The sequence below is a fragment of the Anarhichas minor genome, unplaced genomic scaffold (assembly GCF_050575085.1).
Source record: "Anarhichas minor isolate MPS153535 unplaced genomic scaffold, ASM5057508v1 ptg000034l, whole genome shotgun sequence".
Lineage (NCBI taxonomy): Eukaryota > Metazoa > Chordata > Actinopteri > Perciformes > Anarhichadidae > Anarhichas > Anarhichas minor.
In genome coordinates, this window is record NW_027466480.1 from 737645 (window position 1) to 762399 (window position 24755).

General features: G+C 42.2%; 1 protein-coding gene across 1 annotated transcript in view; it reads left to right on the forward strand.

The window, feature by feature from the left end:
- Positions 1-24755, forward strand: part of kiaa1549la (KIAA1549-like a) — a 97195-nt gene that overhangs the window by 25803 nt on the left and 46637 nt on the right. Inside the window, exons 2-7 of the mRNA XM_076106596.1 lie at positions 6996-7715; positions 9987-10808; positions 11330-11445; positions 15792-16014; positions 18409-18542; positions 19340-19508. Of these exons, the coding sequence (XP_075962711.1) occupies positions 6996-7715; positions 9987-10808; positions 11330-11445; positions 15792-16014; positions 18409-18542; positions 19340-19508 (2184 nt within the window). The remainder of the gene's footprint in view (positions 1-6995; positions 7716-9986; positions 10809-11329; positions 11446-15791; positions 16015-18408; positions 18543-19339; positions 19509-24755) is intronic.

Below are 24755 nucleotides of genomic sequence, written 5' to 3' on the forward strand. Positions count from 1 at the left end.
ATTTGCATTCCACTGAGCTCAACGTGAGGCGATAGTCTGACATCAGGCATTCTAATATCAAGTCAGGGCAGTCCAAGTGCCATGTCAGGTTCAAAGCAGCTCCCACGCGACATCCCAAGAGAAATCCCATCAAGTCAAGTAGAGGATGAGTGAGGGGTAGAAGCCAAGGTAAAGAAGAAGAATCCTAAGAGGTAGAGTAGCGTTTCAGCACTTGATGTGCTTTGATTCCTCATAAGAATTGAATGCCCGAATGTTATTGTTTTAGGCTTTTCTATTGATGACATTCTATCGTGAATTATTTAAAAAAATATTACCAGAATATTACAGAAAAATACTCTATTTAAAGAAAATCTAAATGTTTTTCAAAAAATTGAAAAAAATCATTTAGGCCCTCATCAGATACAGATAATTTTCTCCAGTTACTCTCTCGTGTATGCACTAGTTTACCCCTTTTCACTGCATTTTTTGAGAGTTGATGACGCTGAAAACATGCAGATTAGTTGGATAAAAATGATGAAACCTCCAACATAGTGCCTCCAGAGCAAGATTCCTGAATAATAAGTTCACTCCAGAATCTTCCGTGTAGATGGATCCAATCAAATTTGACTTGTGGTTGTTCTGCCTGTCTGGTGACGGTGTACAGGCATCCTACAGTATGTATGTGTTTGTGCATGTGTCACTTTCAAAATGAACAGAGGTGCTTTATCATTAGCCATTAGCGATTCCATCCATCCATGTGTGTAGATCAGATAAATTGTGTGAAGAAGTGACAGGGTATGGCAGTTACCACATCTTGGCTTGGCTTTGTGCTTTGTGGCTTTGTACCTATTTTCCAATTTAACGTAACAATTAAGCCTGAAAAAAGTCAGTTCACACATTGGTTGACATTGTTTTTCTCACGTTTTGCTGAGAAAAGATGGCACACTTTTACTTGACTCTACTCGCCAGCATCCCTTTGGAGAATAACAAACTATTTATTGCTCCTACACTGCTTGTGTTGTCCATATAGAGGCCAACCAGAAAATTAGCATGGCGCTGATTCCGTCGACTAAAAAAACGATGGGACTTTTTTCGATTGGATTTTTGCAGAAAATAAGCTTTGTGAAAATAAGCTTTGTGAAAATAAGCTTTTTGGCAAACACAAGTTTATGATATTTACACATTTTGTTCAGCAAATTAATCTTCACAAATTAAGGCCACTGTTATGATTTTTTAAGTGTTAATGCAATCGGAAGAAGTTAAAAGCTAACGTTAGGCTATAAACAGACTACACGACAGTCGCATGAGTGCGAGTACATACAACAAGACTGTAAAGGCGGACTAGTCGGTGTGATGCCGTTTGTAGTCTAATTTAGCCAATTCTTAACAACCTCCCTTTTTAAGACACGTAAAAGCTTCGAAATTCAGTTCAGTCAGTATTTACTGAAGTATTTTATATCGTAGAACAAGCTAAGCTTGGTTTAACCACAGACCTTATTTCCGGCATCTAACCAAAAACCCATTGACTCTGAGACAAAGGAAACGGAAGTGTAAAAATAATAACTCATGTCAGCATTTTAGGACTCATTCCTGCACCACTCTATCCCTGTAGACACAATGTCTAAGACACCCATCGTATCATATTGGTACGATGTAACACCTGATCAAACCTTGCCTTATATTATCTTGCCGGCCATTCATCCTTCCTTACTGATACTCTCATTATCATCCATTCATCTGTTTACCTGACCATCCATCCATTTGACAATCTATCCAAATTGCTTCCTGCCCTTGCCTCCACACAGACAGATGGATGCCTTGAATAGTTCCAGGAAATGGTGTATCTTCATCCTGTTGGATGGCATCACCACTGTTGGACAAAGCCTACTGGCTTGGGACCATCCTTACTCCCACTGAGTCTCGTACCACATCGCTTTGACTCGTTACCAAAACTCCCACTCTAACCACAAAGGCTTTCTTTTTAAGGGAAGAAATAGTAATTTCAACACATTGGCATTGTAAAAAAAATCCTATTATTCCATCGTCCAACGCCTTTCGGAAATTAACTCTATATTAAATCAAACATGTATAGGCAGCCTTTTCCAGTTAACATGCTAACAATAATATACAACCGTCCCCTAACTGACCACATTGAAACAACATAGAGACAAGTACTTTGCGTGGTGAAGAAAGTTGACCTATTAAGCTAAACTAAGATACATTTTTTTCTTAAGAGTAAGATCACCAAATATAAATTGGATGCCCTGGTTGCTCAGTGGCAGCTGGATTGGATTTGTAAGTAGGCAGTTGTTTGCTAACAGGTTAGTTATAGCTGTGTAAACTAAAGGTATGTTAGGCTGTCTTTGTGTGTTTTGTTTTATGCCACCTAGTGGCCAACAATACTAAGTGTAGACAGCCAAGCTCGCAGCTCTGTGAGGCTCTACCCAGGCACGGCTGTACTTTGAGCAAATTGTTAACAATTGGCATTGTGCGTTTCTGCAAACCACGGATACATTGAGTGACGACGTTTTTGCATTTGGTTAGAGAAAGTGACATAGCACATGTCCCGTGTGAAACCAAAAGTCAATGTTGGCTTTACGCTTGTTACGTAACGTTACGCATTTTACGTAAGAAAGTCAGAGATAAGACATTTAGCTGCACTTTTGCAGCTAGCGCTAGTTGGGTGGAACTGATTTTCTGAAAGTTTGACACTTTCACTAATCCTGAATCCTGGAATAGAATGCCGCCAATCTGCACACACTTTTTATATTTACATCATCTAAATAAATTTACGAATGGGGATGCTGAAAAAATATTTCGCATTGTTAGTGTGCACAGCTTTCGGCACATTGTGTTCTTTGGCTTCATCACTTTCTGAGGCTGGAACAATGTCTGCCAGCACCACTATTTTGCTTGGACTAATGAGGTGAAACTACAGTGTCTTCCTCATTATTATGGATGATGTATCCTCTGGACTGCAGCCTAATCTTGTAAATGAGACGAGAACGTCTGGTGTAGTTTTACAGAAAAACCTTGCCCGGTACAGCTCTAAGACAGAGATTAAAATGTGTATTATAATTCATCTGGCCTCTTTGATAATTACTATAATGAGAACTTGCCACCAGTTGGCTAGTTGGCAATTTCAGCCAACCAGACTCCCCCAACTGACTTAGGACCAGCTGGCTCAGTACCATTCTCACACTTCCTTACCACCTGTCCCGCTCACAGTCAGGGTGGCAGCATGGATCAACTCTGCTTGGCACATTCGTACACTACACACGACTGAGGAGGGCAAAGCCATGGCTATGGACCATAGGCGTTGACCGTTATATTATCTCAGGCACCTGGGAATTAGTAATCTGAATGGTCCAAAAGCTGGCAGTGACCTGGCAAGGCTTTACAGAGTTGTGTTGGCATTTACAGAGATTTAGCAGGGAACCAGTGGGCACAATGCCAACTGGCAAAGCACATTGGTCAATACATAAAATGACACTAGCCTAAAGCCTTCTAAATGAGCAGTGGCGCTTTGTGCACCATTTCCATGTGACAATTCTCATAATCTACTATAAGCGGAGTGTTCACACACGGAACTAGGCAAAAACAACAACTCCTGTGTGTTTTTGTCCAAAAACACAAAGCAGGTCAGTACTGCTCTGATCCACATTTATCCATCTTTAATCCACACTTTCTGTTCTACCAACCATCCATCCATCCAGTCCATATTTGTTCTCAGTGGAGTTTCTCCTATCCTAGTGTTTTGTCAGAGGTCTGATGGTAGAGTCACATATGTTCCTCTCAGCCAGAGCAGGTGGCTAGCTGTTGGAGGAGAAAACACTGAAAATACTGCTAACAACTATGCATATGGTGCAGTCCTTCCACCCATCCAACCATCCATCGACCCATTCATTCATCCCTCCATTTATCCATTCATCCTTTAATTACTACCTTCAAACTAATTAATTCTTAATAGCTATCCACACATGGGTTTATTGTCTTGAAGAGCTTCCAACTATTGAATGAGGGGCCCCATTATTAATCCAGTTTTATTGTTTCTAATGGCATATACTGGTCCTAAGAAGAAACATATACACATAAGAATATACACATATGTATACACATATACATAAGAATCATTATTACGTGTATGTAGGTACAAATATAATTACATATAAAATATATAAATTATGGAAATCCCCGAAAAAAGAAAATATAAACCAAAAGAAACGAAAACATTTGAATATATAGCTAAATCAAAGAGAGTGCGAGTTAAAAACCAAATCAGAGTAGGCAAGACCATCAATAAAATGCGAGGGGACCAATTGGGTTTCAGCTCTTTAGGGAAGTCAGGAAGAGTTCAGTTGTATTGTTAGCATATACAGCATCCAGCAGCGAAAGTGAACTGCCGTCAATGAGCTGCTACCTGGAAAGGCTTGCTGCAGACAAAAATGCTCAACTCAGTTTGAAGCCCAGCCCCTGCACAGAATGCCTTCGATTTTTTATTTCAAAGTGTATTAATATTGTTCTTTCCGCGTGTCCAAATTGCACTAAATTCGACACTGCACTCCATGGGGTCCACAGCAATACATCCACCAAGTGTGTTGTGGATCGGATGGACGGTGTTCGAGGAAGAAGAAAAACACACAGACAGAGATTCCTTGCTTTATAGTTAGATATTCTGAAAGAAAAGATCTGTTTCTAAAGGGTCACTTGGGGGCAGCAGAACATTGTCATACTATCACCATTTAGTTCTTACGGTAAACGTTAGCAAAGGATTGCCTATTTACACATCCAGCAGTCACAGAACAACCTGAAATGTCCACTATTCACTTTCCTTTAGCTCGGTTTTTGGTCTCCACCAACTCCTGAAAAAAATATGACTCTTCAGCTGCTGAATGCTTCATTACGCATTCAACTACGCATTCAACTAGTTCTCCAGCTAGTTGCAACCATATTTGTGTGGCGTTTAATGCTAAGTAGGTAGTAGCTGAAAAGAGAAAAACTTTTGTGCCAGTAAACCAAAACAATGCGCTAAAAGATGCTAAAATCCCCGTAGAGCTGAGGGGAACAGTATCGGATGAAAACTCTCTGTAGGATTATAACTAAATGTGACACCTTTCACAATACACAGAGGCTTTCGATGCATTAAATATACACAAAAAAAGGATTAGTGCAGCATTAATATTCCATTGATGTAAAATAACAGAGCTCTGGTATTGTCAGTGCAGAGAGGTCCACACGTTGTCCATGGTTTTAGGACTGTGGCAGCATATCAAACATTTCTCTCTTTCTTAAAACATATATTTATTTTCCAAAATTATTCAAATGAATGTCAGCAGCATTTATTCCCTTTCTCATCACCATCTGTTTGGACCCAAGCAAAGAAGCACTACATGTGGAAAAGCTGTCGTGGTTCTGGTCGAGATGAAAAAACCAAATGTGACACTTCAGTTAAGTTTTAACAAGCGTGTTACTGTATTCTCCCTGCGGTGCGCGAGTAATTGCCCCTGCCATTTCTAGCTTTGTTGTTTTCTGCTTCCTCAAACTGACAAATGGAGCTCTGGATGCTGGTAGTAACCCACAACACTGACCAGGAAGAAGGCTGACATTTAAATAGACAATGGATTGATTTCCTCTCTCGATGACATTTATGATATGACACCATATGACAAGGGACAGATTGCTCAGTGGTGGTACTTAAAAGCGGGGTGGTGAAAAGCTTTATAGCAGGTGTGCCGAGGATGGTAGAGCAGCTAAGCCCAGAGCTGCTTTTGTAAAGCCCCTCTCGCTTAAAATCACTGTCTTTTAATTAACCAACCCTCCGTGGAGACTTGGGGGAGCGTGGGATGTGTGCGACGCACACTAAACACTTTTGAAGGCTGAAATGAGTGTGTGCTTCAATCAAACAGAAAAAAAATAAACACTCCGCTTGCCTCCAGCTTTCCACTTTTCCATTGAGAACAGAAGGAACTGGACGTCAGCCTCGAGTGACGCCAAAACAGAACCTCTCTGCTTCACAACAAACGAGCAGATTGAGATAAACCGTGTCGCCCAGTCAGACGGTCAGCCGTGTTTTTTTTCTTCTTCTCATCTTTGCAAGGTGCCTTTGAGACTAAATGTATTAGGCAGGATAATCGTCTCAGTCTGCCAAACCTTCAGGCTTTTTTTTTTTTTTTTTTTGAGCCCACAGAAAAGATGGAGACAGTTCACAGAATGGAGATAAAGGCTGAAGCTAAAGGCTTTGACTGGATTCTATCTTTGCTGCTCCATTGCCATGTATCTCACTCATTTGATGTAAAATTTAAAAAAAAACTCCATCGAGCTGCCATTATTTGCAATAATCCAACCGTACTATGCTTGTAAAATGTATATCAGTCTCATGAGTCTGAGCTGTGAGTCCGAGTGGTTGTGTATGCTCCAGGAATAATATATCCACGGGCCTGCATGGCTAACCTAACAGATCAGATTAGTATCTATGAAATCACAGCTGATTAGGGTGTGTGTGTGTGTCCTAATTTATGCACTCTGGAACATCTGAATTAATTCCCTATGCTTTATCCTCTAAAACATAACTGACCTACTTTAGACATTATTACTATTTTTCCACCATTGCAGTTTTTTATTTAATCCCTTAAGATAAGTGTGTGTGTATGTGATACAGAGGAGAAAAAGAGGAATAATATGCATATGTGTGCACTTGCCAGAAGTGTGTATGCTCTCATGATGAGTGTGTGAGAGCAGATCAGTTTTAAATCTCCCGGTGGTCGGACAGTCTGGGTGGCATTATTATGACTGATGAGTTGAGGGCTCCAGCTGTGTGTGTGTGTGTGTGCGCATGGATGTGTTTATGTGTATGGAAGGGGCACAGGATAGGGCACACTGAAGATCTGAGACTGGAGTCATTCTCTGGTCCGTAGGAGAGATGAGTCAAAGACTGCTCTGAACTCCGAATTAAACCCTATTTCTTCTTTTCCCTCATCCGCCCTTTCTTCCATCTCCCTGTCCCTCATGTTCTACAGCTGAGGGAGGTCACCAGGAGTCAATGGGACGGGCTGTCATGCCTCTGGACCCCGAGGCGCCCTCCAACCTCTCAGCCATCCCCCTGACTGGAGACACAGCTGGGGCGAAAGACAAAGACGCCGGACCCAGACGTTGGCCAGAGGATAAAGTTTTCACTGAGGCCCGAGCAGCGGTTTGGACCGAAACAGAAACAGAAACAGGGGTGCACGCGGGGGTGGATGGCACACTCTTTGCGGAGACCTTTGCTAAAGTTGGGTCTGAATGGAGTCCCGTGGATGCGGAGGGAGGAGGCCTGCCGAGCGTGCCCAGGAACCCGGCTCCCTGGCCGGGGCAGCAGAGGCAGCAGAGGCAGCGGAGGCAGCGGAGGCAGCAGAGGCTGCAGACTCGCGGCGAGGGCCAAAGAGAGCGGACAGCCCTCTCATCGGTCCCCACCGATGAGACAGCGGAGCCGCCGGCACCAGCGCCGAGAAAACCTTTAGGGCTGCTGTCTAAAGCTGCTTGGACCAAAGGCACTTATTCATCCTCATCCAAGGCTGCCTCCTCTTCCTCCTCCTCCCCAGCTACAACAAAGGCATCCTCTTTGCCCTCCTCCTCCTCCTCCTCCTCCTCCTCCTCCTCTCCAGCCAGCAAAAGAGACAGTCAGACAGCAAGACCAGACAACGTCTCCCTGGTCGTCGACAACAGCAACTCCTCCAGCAGCAATAGCAGCTTCAGTTTGGGTATGGTGCAGAGTTGTTCTGTCATTTCAACCTATTTTAACATTGACTTTCATATTGTAAGTGATTGTTCGCGAAACCCCTCCCCCAAACAGCAGCCATAGCTTAGCAGCAGCAGGCCTGTCAAGCTCTGATTTCTCCACATGCAGAAACGATGTGCATGGGGCTCTAATTAGAGCTACACTACACTGCATTTAAAAAGTGTCTTTTTCTTAGCCTTTTTAAACCCAAAAAAGTCAAAAGCTAAAATGTATTAATTCTTAGATTCACCCATGCATTCATGTATGGATTCATTCCTAATTATTAGGAGCATACAAGAGCAATGAAAGTCATCATTTCCTCTACATGAATCATCAATAGTGAGGATGTGTTTCACATGTAGCTTTAGTCTTTAGTCTTTCAGCACAATATCATGAATAATTAGCCATCAAGTGCATATTTAAGACCCTTTTACCTGTTCCGGTTTAAAGGCAGGGTTGGTAATCTTCATAAAAAAATCCTGACAGCAATCAAGGGTGACATGCTCTAACAAAAAAGGAAGAAATATGGTATCTGTGGCTGTAGCAGGACTGTAATAAGCCAATCATTACATTTGGGGCGGATATAATGATTGGACAAGCTACCTGCCTACCTGTGCACACTCTGCCTGTGCACTCATTGCGCTTCACTGGAATCTTCCACAGGCTGATCTTAACAGCTGTGAGTACTAACAACAGCCGTGTTTGTTGTTTGCATTAATTATGATAATTTTAGGGGAGTGTCTTTGGAGTGAGGCCTGAAGGGACGTTCTGTCGGTGTTGCCGACTAGGCGATTTTCTTGCTAGATAAACGTCTTTGAATATATTCCAGAGAGAAAGAAAAACTTGACAGTGCTGCAACAGTGCATAAGGGGGTGGGGCTTAGCGAATGGTCAGTTGTTTGGGATCTCAATCTTCAACGTCAATAACCGTTGTCATCAACATGTTATTTTCAGCCTTTGCTGTCACCATACCCACCATCGTCTTCATCCCATCATCATCATCATCATCATTTTGTCATCAACTTTCATCATGTTGTCATCATCAACCGTCATCTTTGCCCTCTCCGTCATCCTCATCACCATGTCCTGTCCCATTCCACTACCTCCATGTCTCCCCACTTCCTGCCGCCCTATCACCACAGTAGCAATGACACCAGCAACAAGGTAATTCCTCCACACATCATTTTGCCGTCCGACATGAGAGTGGACAAACGCTAATATCGCATGGATTCACATCACAGTCGCGGGAGGATGAGACGGGATGTGGATGTCTCTCAGCCTGAGAGGATTGATTGCCTCCCTCTTGTTCGCTCCAGCCTCCTTTACGCCTCTCATCGACATGCGTCTGATTTCGGCGTGTTGGAGATGATTTAGATGGATTAAATGAACCCCTGACATTAAAATGCTCCTCTCGTTTACACATTAGAATTGGATTTCTATTTCCTACGGGCATTTTTAAACTGCTGCGCTCTTCATCTCATGTATTTAAAATTGAGGATGGATGAATGTTAAATGGATCTTTGCATGCATCTCGGATGCATTTACACTTTAAAAAAATCCAAATAGAATCCAGATTTCCAAGTCTAAGCCAGATGGGAGCAGGGTATAGGGGCTCATGAAGTTCACGCAATACACCATATTGGTTGTATACCATCCTCATTGTTAGACCTGTCTCTGGGCATTGTCATATAGTCTCATGTTATATATGTTGAAGGATAAGGTTGGCGATATGTTTCTTTTTGTTATTTTTAATAAATGCAATAAGAAGACCAAAACCAACCATTCGGTAGACCGACTTAACGTTTTCTGACTTCCCTAGCCCATTAGTTCTTTATTTCGTTTTTTAAAACAGGCTGACTAATTTCCTAAAACAGCTGGCCGCTGTAGTTTGTAGCAAACGTTACTCAAACAGGAGGAAATGCTGCATTTGTTGGGGACTATATTCAGCTGCTTATTAATACGGGTTTGGTTTAGTGAGTGTTTATGGTGGCGGGACAGCGTTCATGGTAATGAAGTCATTCAGTGCAACAGTGTGACTCATTGCTGTGTTATTGGTAGTTTTGGACAACAATGCTGCTCTGCAACACAGTGGAATGAGCTGTATTAGGCTCCACAGATACGTCATGTCGAGGATCGATTCGATGTTGGTTTTGGCCTTCTTAAGGGATTACCGGTAATTATCAAATAAGTATACTAAAGAATACCGCTGGACATCCTTTAATATCATTGATTTCTAAATGTTTTCCTCCCTGCAGAGGAGTCGGTGAGCAGCCGGCCGGCCTGGGATCTCCCCACCGTCCCCGAGTCACTCCTGTCCACAGTGGGCGACCACGACGTCACACTTCCTGCCAACGTCACCAGCCCTTTCTCCACCCACCAGTGGAACACCACCATGCCCGTGCGCACCAGAAACACCTCACTGCACACGGCCACATCAACCACCACCGTAAACACACCACTGTCACCCACCACCACCACCACCTCAACTTTACCGTTATCCACCACAGCGAGAGCACAAACACCATCGGGATCCAGTACAGTTTCTCAAACCACGAGCCCGGACACTGTGACCAATGAGGGCCTTCAGCTGACGACAGTAACCACAACGCCCTCAACTACCACTCTTACTGTGACCGCCGCTGAGATGACGACACAGGCGGCGACCACTGGGAGCGATGTAACAGTATCACCAAATACTACCACCGCTGCTACAACCGCCCGGCTGACAACAAGCCTCAAACTGACCACAGCGGCTACAACTCAGCCAACAACCACCACTACGACCACACCTGCCACTACCACCACCACTACTACGATCCCCCCGACCACCACCACCACCACCACTACTACGCTTCCCACCACTACTACAACCACTACACCTGCAACTACTACTACTGCTGCCACTACCACTACTACCACCACTACAACCACAACAACAAAGGCACCTGCCACCACACTCTTCATCCCAATCGAAACCACGCCGCCTCCCACCACGACCACTGAACCTCCATCCAGTACCAGCGTAGAGGAAAGTCCTCTACCATGCAACGTGACCGAGAAGTTCTGGGTCAGAACAGGTACTACTCTAAAACAACATCACCCTGAGAATAAATGTGGAAGAAAAAAAAGAGATTCCAATTGGAGTAGTTTTAGACATCTGGGGGAAAGAGTTAAGATGAATGGCTAAAACATCAGGGCATTTTCTCTCCATCTCTCGAATAGTTTAGCCTTCTGCTCATGGCTGCGCTTAGCAGAAGGCTAAAATATTAGCAACATAGTCTCCCCATCTCTCTAATAGTTTGTGTCCCAAAGAGGCATGCCTTTTTTCAGGAAACAAAGTAATCATGAATACAGGTGAAATACTATAGAGATGGTGTGATACTGAAGTACTGAAGCCTCTACTGTTGGCAGCAGCTGCAAAGTGATCAAGGAGACATTTAACCAGAAGCCAAAGTCCAAGCTCCTGTTTTATGGAAATATTATTGACATATTATTATTTGAGGCAATAATTGGGGTCAAAGTGAGATTTTTCACAGAATGTTAACAAGCCAAATATGAACACATCGTGCACAGTCAATGATAACGTTTTTCTTCACAGTTCTATCCATTGAGCTGCGTAGGAACTGCCTGGATCTGATCCTGAAACAGAACCTCTCCAAAGGACTAAGCCACGCCCTGCAGAGAGCCCTGAATGACTCAACAGCCAATGCACAGGTCAGTGTCTCTTACAGGTTCAGCTGCATTTCACCCCCACAGGTTAGGGGGTTAAAAAAACTCACTCAGCAACTGCGGTTTAGTGACTAGTTAGGACTTAAAAAAACAGCGTCAGTGGCTAAAATCTCTTAAATTAAATTAATCTTTGAATATGTCCAAGTTCAATGGTCAGTGACCAGTAACTACACGTCATAGGCTAATAAACATAGGTCAGTATTTAGTAAACACAGGTTAGTGGGTAGTAAATTCAGGTCAATTGATGGTAAACGTAGGACAGTGGCTTGAACCCACAGGGGCCAGTAATCCAAGTTCATTGGGTAGTAAACAAAGCCACCTAACACAGATCAGTGGCTTGTGAACCAATGTCAGTGGGTAATAAACAAGTCACTGACTAGTAAATAAAAGTCACAGTCTATTAAAACTGGCACGTTATTTTTGGCATCATTGGGGCAAAAAGTAATTCAGCATGTTGTAATTCAAGTGTCCGTCTAACGTTTATTTTGGCTATATTTAGTTCTGTCCTGTTTCAGGGAGGGAAAGAAAATGTTGGTAATTGTTTTGCTTTCTGCTACTGGCTACAGCTAGCTCACAGCTACGGTTAGCACAAGGCTAAATCATTGGATGTGGCAACATTTTCTCTCCAGTTCTCTGATAGTTTAGCCTTCTGCATATGGTTCCGACAAACTCACAGCTACATTTAGCAGATGGCTAAAATATTAGCAACATATTCTCTCCATCTCTATAATAGTTTAGCTTTCTGTGTTACGGTTAGCAGAAGGCTAAATCATTAGCAACATTTTCTCTCCATTGCTCTAGTAGTTGAATATTAGCAACATTTTCTTAATATATTTTTCAAGAAAACTGCCTACCCTGCGGTACCACTTGATTAACAATATGCTTAAGGGTTATTGTGGTATTTTTTCACAGAGAAAGAAATGGCCTACCCCAGCTTTAACCACAAGTCAGTACAATAAATGCAGGTCAGTAGCTAGTAAGCTCAGGTCAGTGGCTAATGAACACAGGTCTACGGATAGTAAACACAGAGCTGTGGCTATTAAATACAGGTCAGAGGCTTGTGACGACAGGTCAGGGGCTTGTAAAGCCTTGTCATTGGCTACTAAACACAGGTCAGTGGCTAGTAAACATGGGCTCATAGGCCCTCTTAGACGTCAAATGTTTTTCAGAGCTTTAGCTTGCTTTGCTGTTAGTACACACAGTTGACCTTAGCATTCAATGTACTCCCCACTGACTCCAACAGGTCTGTACATTCTTGATGTAAATTAGAGTCTCTCTGCTTCATTATACTGAGTAAAGGTGCTTTCCTATCTGACGCTCATAAGATAATATCTCGTCTTTACATTTTAAATTCGGCACAGTGTTGGCTCTCCGCGTGTGCAGACATCCTATTCTTGAGTGTCATCATTTCACAATACTCCGCAAGGACCCGTCGGAGCGGTGCTGGAGAAGAACGGGGAGAGGTGACTAATGCAGACAGCGTTTGGAGTCTGAATACAAATAACCTGTTGAATAGTCAGGCGTTGTTTTGGTCAGAGAGGTTTTTACGCACACAGTCGTACTCTCTCTCTCTCACACACACAAACAAGATAATGGAAAATTCTTCCCCTCCTATTCTGTTGCGGATAGTTTTTTTTTTTTTGTCTCTCGCCCTCTTTGTCAGCTCCCCGATCTGATCTGATTGCTCCCTCAGTTTAAGTCGATAGATTTTCTGCCAACCTGTCTGTCTCGCCTGTCTGTTTGTGCCCGTCTCTCTGTCTGTCCACCTGCCTCTCTTCGTGGCGCTGTCTGTTCTTCCAACTTCATCCGCCTGCTTTTTCTATTTTTATCCAGTTGTTTGTGAGCCTGCACCGGGAGTGTCTCTAAGCTCCCGTCCATTTTCATCTACCCCCTGCGACACACGCACACACACACACACACACACACACGCACACACACGCACACACACGCACACACACACACATATCTCAGTTCTTATCCTCTCCATCAGCTATTCAATCTGGATCAGTCCGTTGAGAGACAGCAGCGGTATAAAGAGAGTTTTTTTTCTTTTTCTAAAAAGCCACAGGCAGTGTTTTCAGGCATTGTTGATGGGCAAATATTGGCTTCGGCAGCGACGGAGATCGTCAAACAGCATGAAATTAGCATGCAGCGGTGTTTAATGTGTTGCATCATTGAACAATGCGGTTAACCATAATCATATGCGGAAATTGGCCAGTTTTGCGGCTTGCAAAATGTTGGCAGGGAGAAAGAAGTGACAGCGAGGGGGGCAAGGGCAGGTCTGGTTGTCTTTAATGGATTCAGGTATGCAAAAGAAAGATGAAAAAAAACCTTGCAGCTTCTACAGGGTGCAGGGTTGCCCCCAGAATATAATAGATCCAAGACGAAACTGGCAGAAGGGCTAGACTCAGAGGAAAAGGTGCAATTTATTCATCTGCTACTTCAGCACCACAGACAGCACCACAGAGTTATTAACACACAGCTATGCCTGATTTATACTCCTGCCGTTGTGCACAAATTCGTTCTGTAGCTGGCTGGAAACCTCTCGCGTTCTTTTTCATTTGGCCCTTCGGTGTTCAAATCCTTTGTCGGGCTGTCTTTGATTTATTTGATATATGTGATTCAATAGTTCCTTATAAGTTTGGCCCAACAACAACTCCAACATCTCCAGAGCAATGTTCTGAAAAGTAGTTATAAAAGAGAATAAAAGAGTTTTAAGGTGTATCTTAAAATTACCTTAAATTAGTTATTTATTTATCAATATGAACAATTAATTTTCCCTTATTTTGAAAAGCCATGTCCGTCAACGATTTGTCCATGATAACTATTGATTACTGTCCAGGAGTGTGCTGTTGGACATAGATTATTCATATGACAAATTTTGTGTTTTTTTTTTTGTTTTGTTTTTTGTGAACTGTATATTTCTAAGCAGGGTCTATTACAGGAAGCAGGTTTACTCCTTTATCTCGATAACTCTGCAGATCAATGCGAATCTGGATCACGTGAAAAGGCCTGTTCTGAGGATGACTCAGCAAGTTATCCAGATACGTCAGTAAACCGCATGCATGTTCTAATACACACATCGTATTGTTGTAGTAACATAGTTGTTAAGTAGGCGCAATTTATCCTGCTTAACCCTGATGAGTGCTTATAGAATGTCGATGACTTCAGGAGCGTGTGATTGGACATTGTAGTTTTTATATTACCTGCTGTTTTTAATTGCTTATATGTAGAACGGTATGCATTACGATGGAAACATTACCTGATGCGAGTCTATTCTTCAAATTATTACATTCCCCATTTATGAATGATTTATGAATAACCAATTACACAATACCCATGTATATTGTTAACTCATCTATTTAAATCTGCTTTTAATCTGTTATGCTATTTATGTATGTTTTTGTTTAGTTTCTCACTTTTATAATTTCATCTCTTTGCCTTGTTTATATTATTATTGCTTTCATTGTTTCTGTTTCTACCATGTAAAGTGCCTTTGAGTACCTTTTAAAGCGCTATACAAATAAAATGTATTATTATTATTATTATTATATAGGCTTATTTATTTATTTTATTACAGGATCATTCACTGTTTATACACATGGGCAAATAACTCTCAGGCAGGTTAATAAAATATGTATGATTACATGCTGTGTTATTAAACATTCAGTGACCAGTTATGGACGCTGCATAGGATGAGTTAGTTGTTAACAAAGACATAAATAAACACAGGGACGTGAACGCCGAGGAGAGGAGAGGGGAAGAGGGATGAGGAGAGGGCCATAGTAAGAACAGCCACAGCTGCTCCAGTGTGGACGGAGGTGGAGGGTAGAGGCAGGTGGGTGGTGGATGCTTCCAGAAATACGAGTCTTGACTCACCGCCGATTGTTGTCTACCCGTGTTTTTCCAGGACACAGTTAGTCAGCGTTATCCCTGTTGGAGGCTCAAGCTAAACTATGCCCTTGAGGCAGATTAAAAAAAGAAAGAAAAAAAAAAGGGATTATAAATACCCTCAGTGTGGTGCATTTGTGTTCTAAACCCATAGCGAGTACAACATGTATTTAAATAGGGATGCACCCCACCACCTCTTCCCCTGTATAGTCTTGTTTCACCTGGTAGCACTGATTTCTCTTCTGATACGGTTTCTTCTGGGTCTTCTTTGCTTTGAAATAAGAACAAGAATCCTCCAGACGTACTAGCGTCACCATGTTTTTAGAATACATGTACACAGTCCCTTTTGAAATACAGATGTAAACGAAGTAAAAAAACAACAAAAAAAGAAAAGCTACAACTTGAATTTTCCTCTCTCTCTCTCTCTCTCTCTCACACAGGTGGAACACGACGACTGCAGCCCCCACAACGTGACGTTGGGTTACTACGTGACCAGTGGCAAGACCGTCTACGTTTCCTCCCGGGTGGTCGAGGCGCTGCACGTTTACGGTTTCGACAAGCTGCTGTCGGACATCAGGCAGCACACCCCGTTGGTCAAGGTGGTCCTGGTTCCCGTGGCAGCCTGGGTCCCCGCTCCAAGCATCCACCTGCAGCTAAAAACAGGTGATGGGACCTGATGGAAAACTAGGAATAGCAGTGGTTAGAGATGTGCAGGGAGGAAGAGGAGGACGAGGAGGAGGGAGAGAATACGAGCAGAAGGAGAGCAGAGAGATAGAAAATGCAATGAGAGTACAGGGAGGGAGACACAAGGGAAGAGTAGAGCAGAGACAAAATTAGAAAATTCTGATTACATGTCTGCTCTCCTTTACTCTTCTCTGATACCCTAAATCCCATACAAACTCCCATGATTGCAGAGCAAAGGCAAATTGGTCCATTCATTTAGTCAGCCTCTTAAGCCTCTTAACAAAACACACACACACACACTTCGGAACGTACACACACAGACACACACACACACACACACACACACACACACACATCTAAATCGAGTCTTGTGGGAACATGGGTAGGGAAATCAGTGCAGTTAACACATTGCTATTTCAAAGATACAGGCACAGATTGGAAAACCATTACTTTTCTAAACTAGGATTTTTTTAAAAAATCATACTGGTGTTGATTCAGCTTGTTTTACAGAATTTGATAGATTTTGCAGTGGGGTTACTGATTGAATTAAAGCCAGTATGTGCACTAATACACATCTTTATACTGTATTAACAATGGCTTTAATGACAGCACAGTACATGCAATATAAAAGGGGTCGCTCAAAGTGATAAACCCACATAGAATAATCACCCAGCTCTACAGAGCGTTTCAGTGTTTTTCAGCTCATTGTTTTGGTTTGATGGCCTGCAACCTTAATGTTCTGGTTAGCTCTCATCAACCTTGTTTCCAGCAGCATCACGTAGCTGTTTTTCATGAAACAACTCTGATAAACCCACTGTACACTACCTGCGCGGCACCAACACAACACAACACAAAGTTAGCAATTAGCTGGTCGACCTAAAGCAGCAATTAGCAGCCAAACAGATATTTATTAACAGGTGAGTGAATATTGGACTTCTGTTGACAATGTGGACGGAAACACGACTCCAAATAGATGGTTGTGTTGCTCTGTGTCTCCTGGATGTGTGACTAGGCAGCTGTTTGCTTCCACTTTTGCCATATTAAGTTTAAGTGATTGTACATCCCTGTTGCCTAAAAAACTATGATAAATAAAAATAAAAATAAAAATAATACTGCTTCAAATTGTTCTCATTACAGATATTTTTTCAGCGGAAAAACAAAATAACTAATTAGGTCTTTTGGGATTTTACAGCATACGTCATTGTTGGAAATTTTCAAATCCTAAACACAGAAGCTTTTATCACCAACGGGAAACTGCGTTGGGTCCTCAACGTTTTCAGTAATACCAACTGAACTATGATAAACGGCCAAGTTACATATTTCATCGCTTTCATAGTGTGATGCATACTGCAGTAAAGACGATCCCCATGCTAGTGTGCAGCTGTGTATAAAGTGGGCACTTTACCATCAATACACAGCATATGCCAATTCACCATCCACAGCACAATTTGCATAAGACTGGGTCAACGCTGTTGGTGTCTGCAATGTATCGCAGACTATGAGACTAGGGAAGGGTGCAGAGTCTTTTTGCCTTTCTTCGGAGACGTAGCCTGCGCTCATAAGCACCACAACGTTTGAATTTAGGTCAGAATGTTGTTCCACCTCTTCTTCTTAGAGTCTATTTAAAAATAAAAAAAAATCGATAAAGACAGAGTGCAGGGAGAGAATGGAGGGCGACTGCAGTAAGAGGACTGAGACAATATTAATAACATCCACCATAATCTGCTGATGGGCTCACCATTGTTTACCCTGTTCCCCTTCAGTGCCGAACTGCGTGACGCTGACAAGCAACTACTCTTTTTAGTTGTTCTCATTCTAGATAGTGGCGATAATCCTCTTTCTGTCTTGCTGCTTAGGTCACAACGTATATCTAGAGCAACACTTTCATTAATACCAAAAACACAGCTTCCAGATACAGCTTGTAGGTTGTTTCATTGCTACGGATGCATTTGTGTTAAACCGTTTGAACTGTAAATAATAATAATGATGTACTGTAGCCTCTTGTAAATTCTGTCAAAGAAAAGAGATCAAAGTATATCGCGATTAAATCAAGCATTTTTTTACACTTTACATTGCTCACTTATACTTCTGTACATTACTCAATGAATGAAAGTATGGGGGGTATAAAACAAATACAATTTATATTGTAGTGGTGTAATTGGAAACAACAAACAAACTTTTTATTAAATTAATGGCTCTAATATGTTGAGATTTGACATTTTTAAAATGGCATCATGTCAATTAAATTACTAATTTGTAGGGAGTCATTTGTTTTCTTTCATTCCCTAATTGTTTGTGTGCTGTTATTATTCCCAGACTGAAATTAAATTCCATTTCAATATCAATTAAACATAATTCCCCCCCCCCCTGCAGTGTTGAGGTTCGTCGGCCCAACAGACAACATCTACTCCTGCAGTTTCGTCCAGATGTTGGAGCAGCGGCTGGAAAACGCCTTCGACGAGGCTCAGGACAAAGTGCTGGAGACCTACAACAGGCTCACGGTGGAGGTACGACGTCGGGTTCATGGAGGCTGTTTTTTAGTGCGGAATGCAGACAACCATGTGTGTCATGTTCACGGGTGTGTCAAAATTCTGAATGCTTACAACAATACAGCTACTTACTGCAAATAAATAAAACCCCGATCATCTCTCTGTTATCAGGCAATGAAAGGTCACACTAGTCAAAAATTATTGATAGCAATATACACTTAAAGGATGGAGTGATTGCAGCTGCATATGCATTGTTATTTCCAGAGCTACAATCACAAGTCCTTCTTCTACAGTGCCGTCTCATGTTTTAAACCTTTTCAGTTACTTTCCGTCCCTTTGTTCCCAGCTCCTTTCTCATTTTCGGTCTCTTTCTCTCTGATCGTCAAGGTGCTCTCATGACTGCAGGATATACATGCACACACCGTCACAATCATAAAGTGGGTCTGGGCAAGCGGAGGCTGATATAGGCTCCATTCATAATTAATCCTCTGAAATATTAACGCTCATGGAGAAATGCGATGGGAGGTCCTTGTATCTCGTATCGACATCTGCTTTATTAGGGTGACTCAGTCACATTGTTTTCAGAGCAACGTGCAGGTCTTATTATAGAAAGAAAGAAAAAAAACATTGTTCATTGAAGGTGTCTTACTGTGTCCGGAGCACCGTTATGTATTCTTTATGGGGCAACTTAGATGTTTGGTATGTTTAGCTTCTTCTGTATGAATGTTTTAATTATAAATGTGCACCCTGTTTATGTGCTTGCCATAAATAAAGAATTGAATAATCATTCCAAAAAATGACGTGTTTATCCTCAGATCCAGAGCGTGTCCCAGGAGCCGGGCTCTCCGTCCGTCTCGCTGGTGTATGTGGTGAGGAACCAGGATGCCATTCTCAACGGGACGATCTCCAGCGGGCTCCTCAACCAGCTGACCGCGGAGCTGGTGGGATACTTTCTGTTCTACCCACCCATGGTCATCGCTGAGCGTAAGTGAAATTATGATGCACCCTATGGTCCTAAGGTGGAGAGCTAGAGAGCGAACGAGCGTGTTCAGTGTTTCCTCATGAAACATTTGCAACTCCTAGTTTTGAATATTTTAAATCCTGTTATGTCTACATCCATGGTTGACAGCTTACGGCATTTCTAAGTTGCTTTGTATGTTTCTGCAACAACTGTTGATCAGTGAAATGGCGTAAAACAGCAGTAATGTGCATCATGTCTCCCGCTTACTACTTGTGTGCGATACAAACAAAAATGGGCGCCCACTCATAAAACCATTGCTCCATAGCACAACACGTGGTCAAAAAATCCACCTTTGGAAACACCCCAATAAATGCCCCGTGAATTGAGATTTGTTTGGAACTATATTCTACCAAAGTTACTGTCCCTTCTAGATATATTTTGGATTGTCAAGAGTAATGCAGACTTTATTTCTGTAAAGACATGCTTCTCCAACCCCTCCTCACTCCAAACTCGTCAAATATTGACGCTTGGTTGGTGCCCCTCGGCGCCTGATATCAACGCACCTTTTAGCGTCTGTATGAGACGCACCGAGCTTTCAACTAGCTCCAGTGTAAACCCATCCTCGTCATTATTAGACGGTCACACCAACTGGCGAAGAGTGAGAAAAGAGAGAGGAAACTCTGCGTTGGGCTGTTGGCAGGAAAAGTTGGACGGGTGAAACAAACAAAGGGATTCACTCAGGAGACCGCTGTTTGAGTCCCGAGTGAAACCAAATTAACGTCGTTGACAAATTTTGTTTTACGTAACTTGCGTACTTAAGTAACGCCAGTCATGCCGCAAGCGTAGCATTTTTTAACCCAAACCAAAAGGTAGTTTTGTTTCGTAAGTGAACCTTAAAATAACTAAACCTAGATCTGAAGTTTATTTTGAAAAGACTCTACAAGTATGCATGTAACAAAAGGAAACAATGTGTTTCCTGTGAACGAGGAAGTTTATTTTAAAAAGACACAAGCGGAAACTGACGCCAGAGGGAACCCTAGAGCGTCATCGTTTAAAGAGTAGCGCCACTGATCAATTCTGATCAAGGATTATGAACTCACTAAAAACATCCCATTTACTTCCATTATATTGGTGGGAGATATAAATCTCAGAAATTGATACGTCCACACCTGAGCAAAAAAAAAACAGAACTGCCTGCATGGCTGGATACCACTAAGTAGTAATGATAAAATTAGCTTTTTGAAACTTTAGTGAATTGACTCTTTAAAGCTTGGACCTCCAATTCACTTGATAGCAAATGAGTATGGTTAATACCAGTGAACGTTCTTTTGTTGTATTTAATTCTATGTTAAATCCAAACAGGACAGTGAAAGGTCACAAATACTATAATATGCAAATTAGCAAGCGAGTGATGTTTTGAACCGCCAGCAGCTAAATGAGTTGGCAACGCTGCTCGTGAACATTTCCTCCCTCTCTCTCATGGCTCGTTTCTGTACAGTCACAAAGAGTCGCTCTGCTCTTATGGATGCACGGAGAGACTTGGCCAGCATTGTCTAACCCCGCAATTAATGGTGCATGGCCAACAAATTAAAGTTCAGTCAGAGTACTTGATACTCATTTGCTTGATGTACCTCCAAGCCATCTTCTCAGAGGCACTGCCGGGCAATTACGATGCCGCTGTAATTATTCACAGAGGGCGGTAAGAGAAAATGAAAATGAGTAATTTATCTGCGGACGAGGCACGTGGCTCTGACAGTTGCAATGTGTAGCACAAATAACCAGTTTGTAATGTTTAGCTAAATGCTGCGGTAGCACGTCATCTCTTTGAGTCGATGCAACGTGCCGGATTCTATCAAAAACAACAATACGTCACTTCACAAAAATTGGTGTTGGCATTCCACGGCTGTGACATCATGTTGTCTCACACGCTGCAAAGATGCTCCCTCCATTGAAGCTAGTGTTCATTTATTGTTGAAAGGTGACTCTTTAGACATAAACATTTTGGTTATCCTCTAACTTTACGACTGCTTTCTTTCACCTTTTGCATTATACTTTTATTCTATAAGGTAAAGGCCCCGCTACCAGACTTGGGCGTGCTGATGTACATCTTTTTAACCACTAAATGTGTCAAGGAAGTGTTAACGGGGTCATATTTGTTCATAACTAGCTTCAGCGTTCCCCTCAAGCTGTGAAGGTTGACTTAAGAAAAACACAAAAAAAACGTGCCCACATCCCTGTACAGAGCTTAAAACATTCAGAGCTTTATTTTATTCTTGAAAAGGCTCCCCAGACAGAGATTGGAGGTACGTAGGATGGAGGACCGCCAGCTATGAAGGATTACAATATTGACACAAAGATATTTTTTAGCTGAAGAGGGGACCTGAACCCGACTGGGCGCGTCTGCCCTGTCATAAGGCCACTGCTGCAGTTTGTTTTCTAACCATAGAGCTTGCTCAGAGCTACTGAGAACCATTGAGTCCACCGCAGAGCAATGCATGATTCATGACTTAGTGTATGTTTGACCTGGGGGGAATTCAAGATTACTCTATATTGTGTAAAGTAAAGAAGGATTATATATTATGGCCTCCAGGCGGAATAGAATGAGCTCAGATTTCAAACCTCTCTCCTACAAAATACATTAATATTCTACTAATTTGTTTTTCCCACACATATGTAGGAGGAAAAATAGTTCCCTTAAAATAGTAACTTCACTGTAATTAATTTGCTGAATATAAGTTGACGGTGCAAGGCAGTTGGTTGGGGTGCAAAGAACTGGACTTTGACATTGAAGACTGGGATTCACATAAGTGTTGTTAGGTTTAGGACCATGCTAGCGCTTGTTTAAAGCAGCTCTAATCATTTTTTCATCATCAACCTTGTTTATAGCAGTAGCAGGTTTTTTTTTAGCAAACCCTAATATAGCCACTGTATGCATCCTGCCCAGAACCAGATATTTTCCTCAGGAGCTGGTGGAGACCAAGAACTAGATAGAAAGTTAGTTTATGTTTGTGAAATTAAGTAATCGGGTTGACATCATAAAAGATATTTGATAATGCACATTCGGTGCACATGGATACAATTTTTAGGAAATTCTCCCAAATATTTTATATTGGAAAAATGTTGGTGGGTTGAGCAATTAGGTCAATTGGTAAAGAAAATAATTCCTGTCTCAAGCATGGGTCTGCTTGAAAGACACATAGCAGTGTACACAGGCATTGTGGCAATTACCGAAAGACGTCACAAACACAAGTGACCGACTACAGACCACACACAAACCACATGAGCTCATTTCGTCTTCCACTCCAGTCTCCAATGCCATCTGTGAGATTTTAAAAGGGCAAACAGCTGTACGGCTCCTATTATCGGAATCGTGCCGCAGGCAATCTGTTGTCCACGTCCCCCCGAATGAGCTAATTTTATCCCAGCGAGATTAGATTAGTATCTATTTGTGCCTACTCTCAGCACCCAACGGGCTAAAACATCACACTTCACACGGTCACATCCAAACCCACTTGGCATCACCACGGAAACCCTGTCTGTTCTCTTTAAGAAGCATTTATTCATTATTATTATTTTGTACTAAAGGTGAAACAATGAGGAACAGATTACAGAATCGTATAAGACATAACAGGGAATAGTCCAGACATGTTTTGATACAGACGCATTGAGCAGTTGTACTGAGAGCATCAACGGACGATCAATTCTCGTGTGATCTTCACTATTTACATGCAGAGGACTCGATGTCTACTGAATAAAACGGTACAGGTGCAGTCCTCTTACCCACTTCCCATTCAACAATAGAGCAAATGTATACACTGCAAAAAGGTGCTAACATTTTTGGAGCCTTTTAAAAGAAAAAAGGAAATATTTTAGTTTGACAACTTTTTTTATTTTAAGATTGTCATCGTCCATAACAATGAATTAGCTTGGCGCTCAGTGCCACATACGGGTTAGGGAAGTCAGGAAGTAGGCCTACTGAAATAGCGACAATTCATTATTGGTTTGTTGACAGCAAGACAAATAACATCAGCCTTATACTTTTGATTATTATTAGATTTGATCTATTCCTTCCCCCACCGCTGCAGCGTCAATGAAATGAATGTGCTGGATTTTTTCGGCACGTTGAGCTGATTCTCCGAAGGCAACTGAATGCGTCTGAACCCTAACATCTCAGCGCCGTTTGCCTTAAGTGTTTATGTGAGCTTGTTGTCGGAGGAGAGCTCGGTGAATGTAAATGTGCTCGCGCACGGAGGGCAATCAGGGAAGGCTTGAGCAGAAGCACTCCAGCAGCTATGCCACTGCTGCGCCGCCATTGACTCGGGCCGAAACACAACTCTGGGCAGACAGCCAGCTCGAAGGAGTTAGGCGGGGGACAGATGGTGAACCAGGCAGATGGGCAATAAGGAGAGAGAGAGAGAGAGAGAGAGAGAGAGAGAGAGAGAGAGAGGTTGAAGGATGAGTAGAGAGGCCGACGGATGAGGGGGGGATGATGGGTGGATAAAGGCGGAAGGAGACAGCCGGCCGGACGTAAAGGAAACAGGCGTTTTTTAGGGAAAGGAATAGGCGGACAGGTAAACAGGTAGAGAGTGAGGCAGGGGCAGAGGCACGCAGGCGGAGAGAAAGGGTGATAGCCGGCGTAGATGGATAGGGGAAGTGAGAGGTAAGAAAGTAGAGGTCACAATGCAACCTGACAAGAAGTGTTTCATCGTATTTGATCATCCGTGCCAAAGGGCCAATGCTAAACGTCCCCCCCCCTGCAGATCTGTCACTGCGGCACACACACAAACTGCTGTCGCATTTACACGGCTTCGATGGATCCCCAAAAAAACTTTTAATGAACAAATCATGATAAATAATACATATTTATAAATAAACAAATATCAAATCATGTCTTAGCTTGACTCAGATATATTCAAATACCCAAATTAAAAGTATATTTAGCACATTATTATGGTTTCCTTTCGAAATTTCCATGTGGATGCTATCAAATAAAAGATGACAGCTCTTGCTCTTTGCAAATGATAATAAAGTAAAGACTAATATATTTTTGTAGTCTATCTGTCACATCCTGAATGTCTCAACAAAACAGGAACTACTACCTGAAGAAATTATTTTTCAAACTGCATTTAAATATTTAAATATCATTCATATAGAAACTCAATAGTATTAGTGCTGTTTTTCCTTAAAGAAAAGCTTACCTATGATTAAACATATTTTTCACTGCCGAGTCCCAGTCCACTCTGAACCTCGTTCACAGCCTATATGAGTCT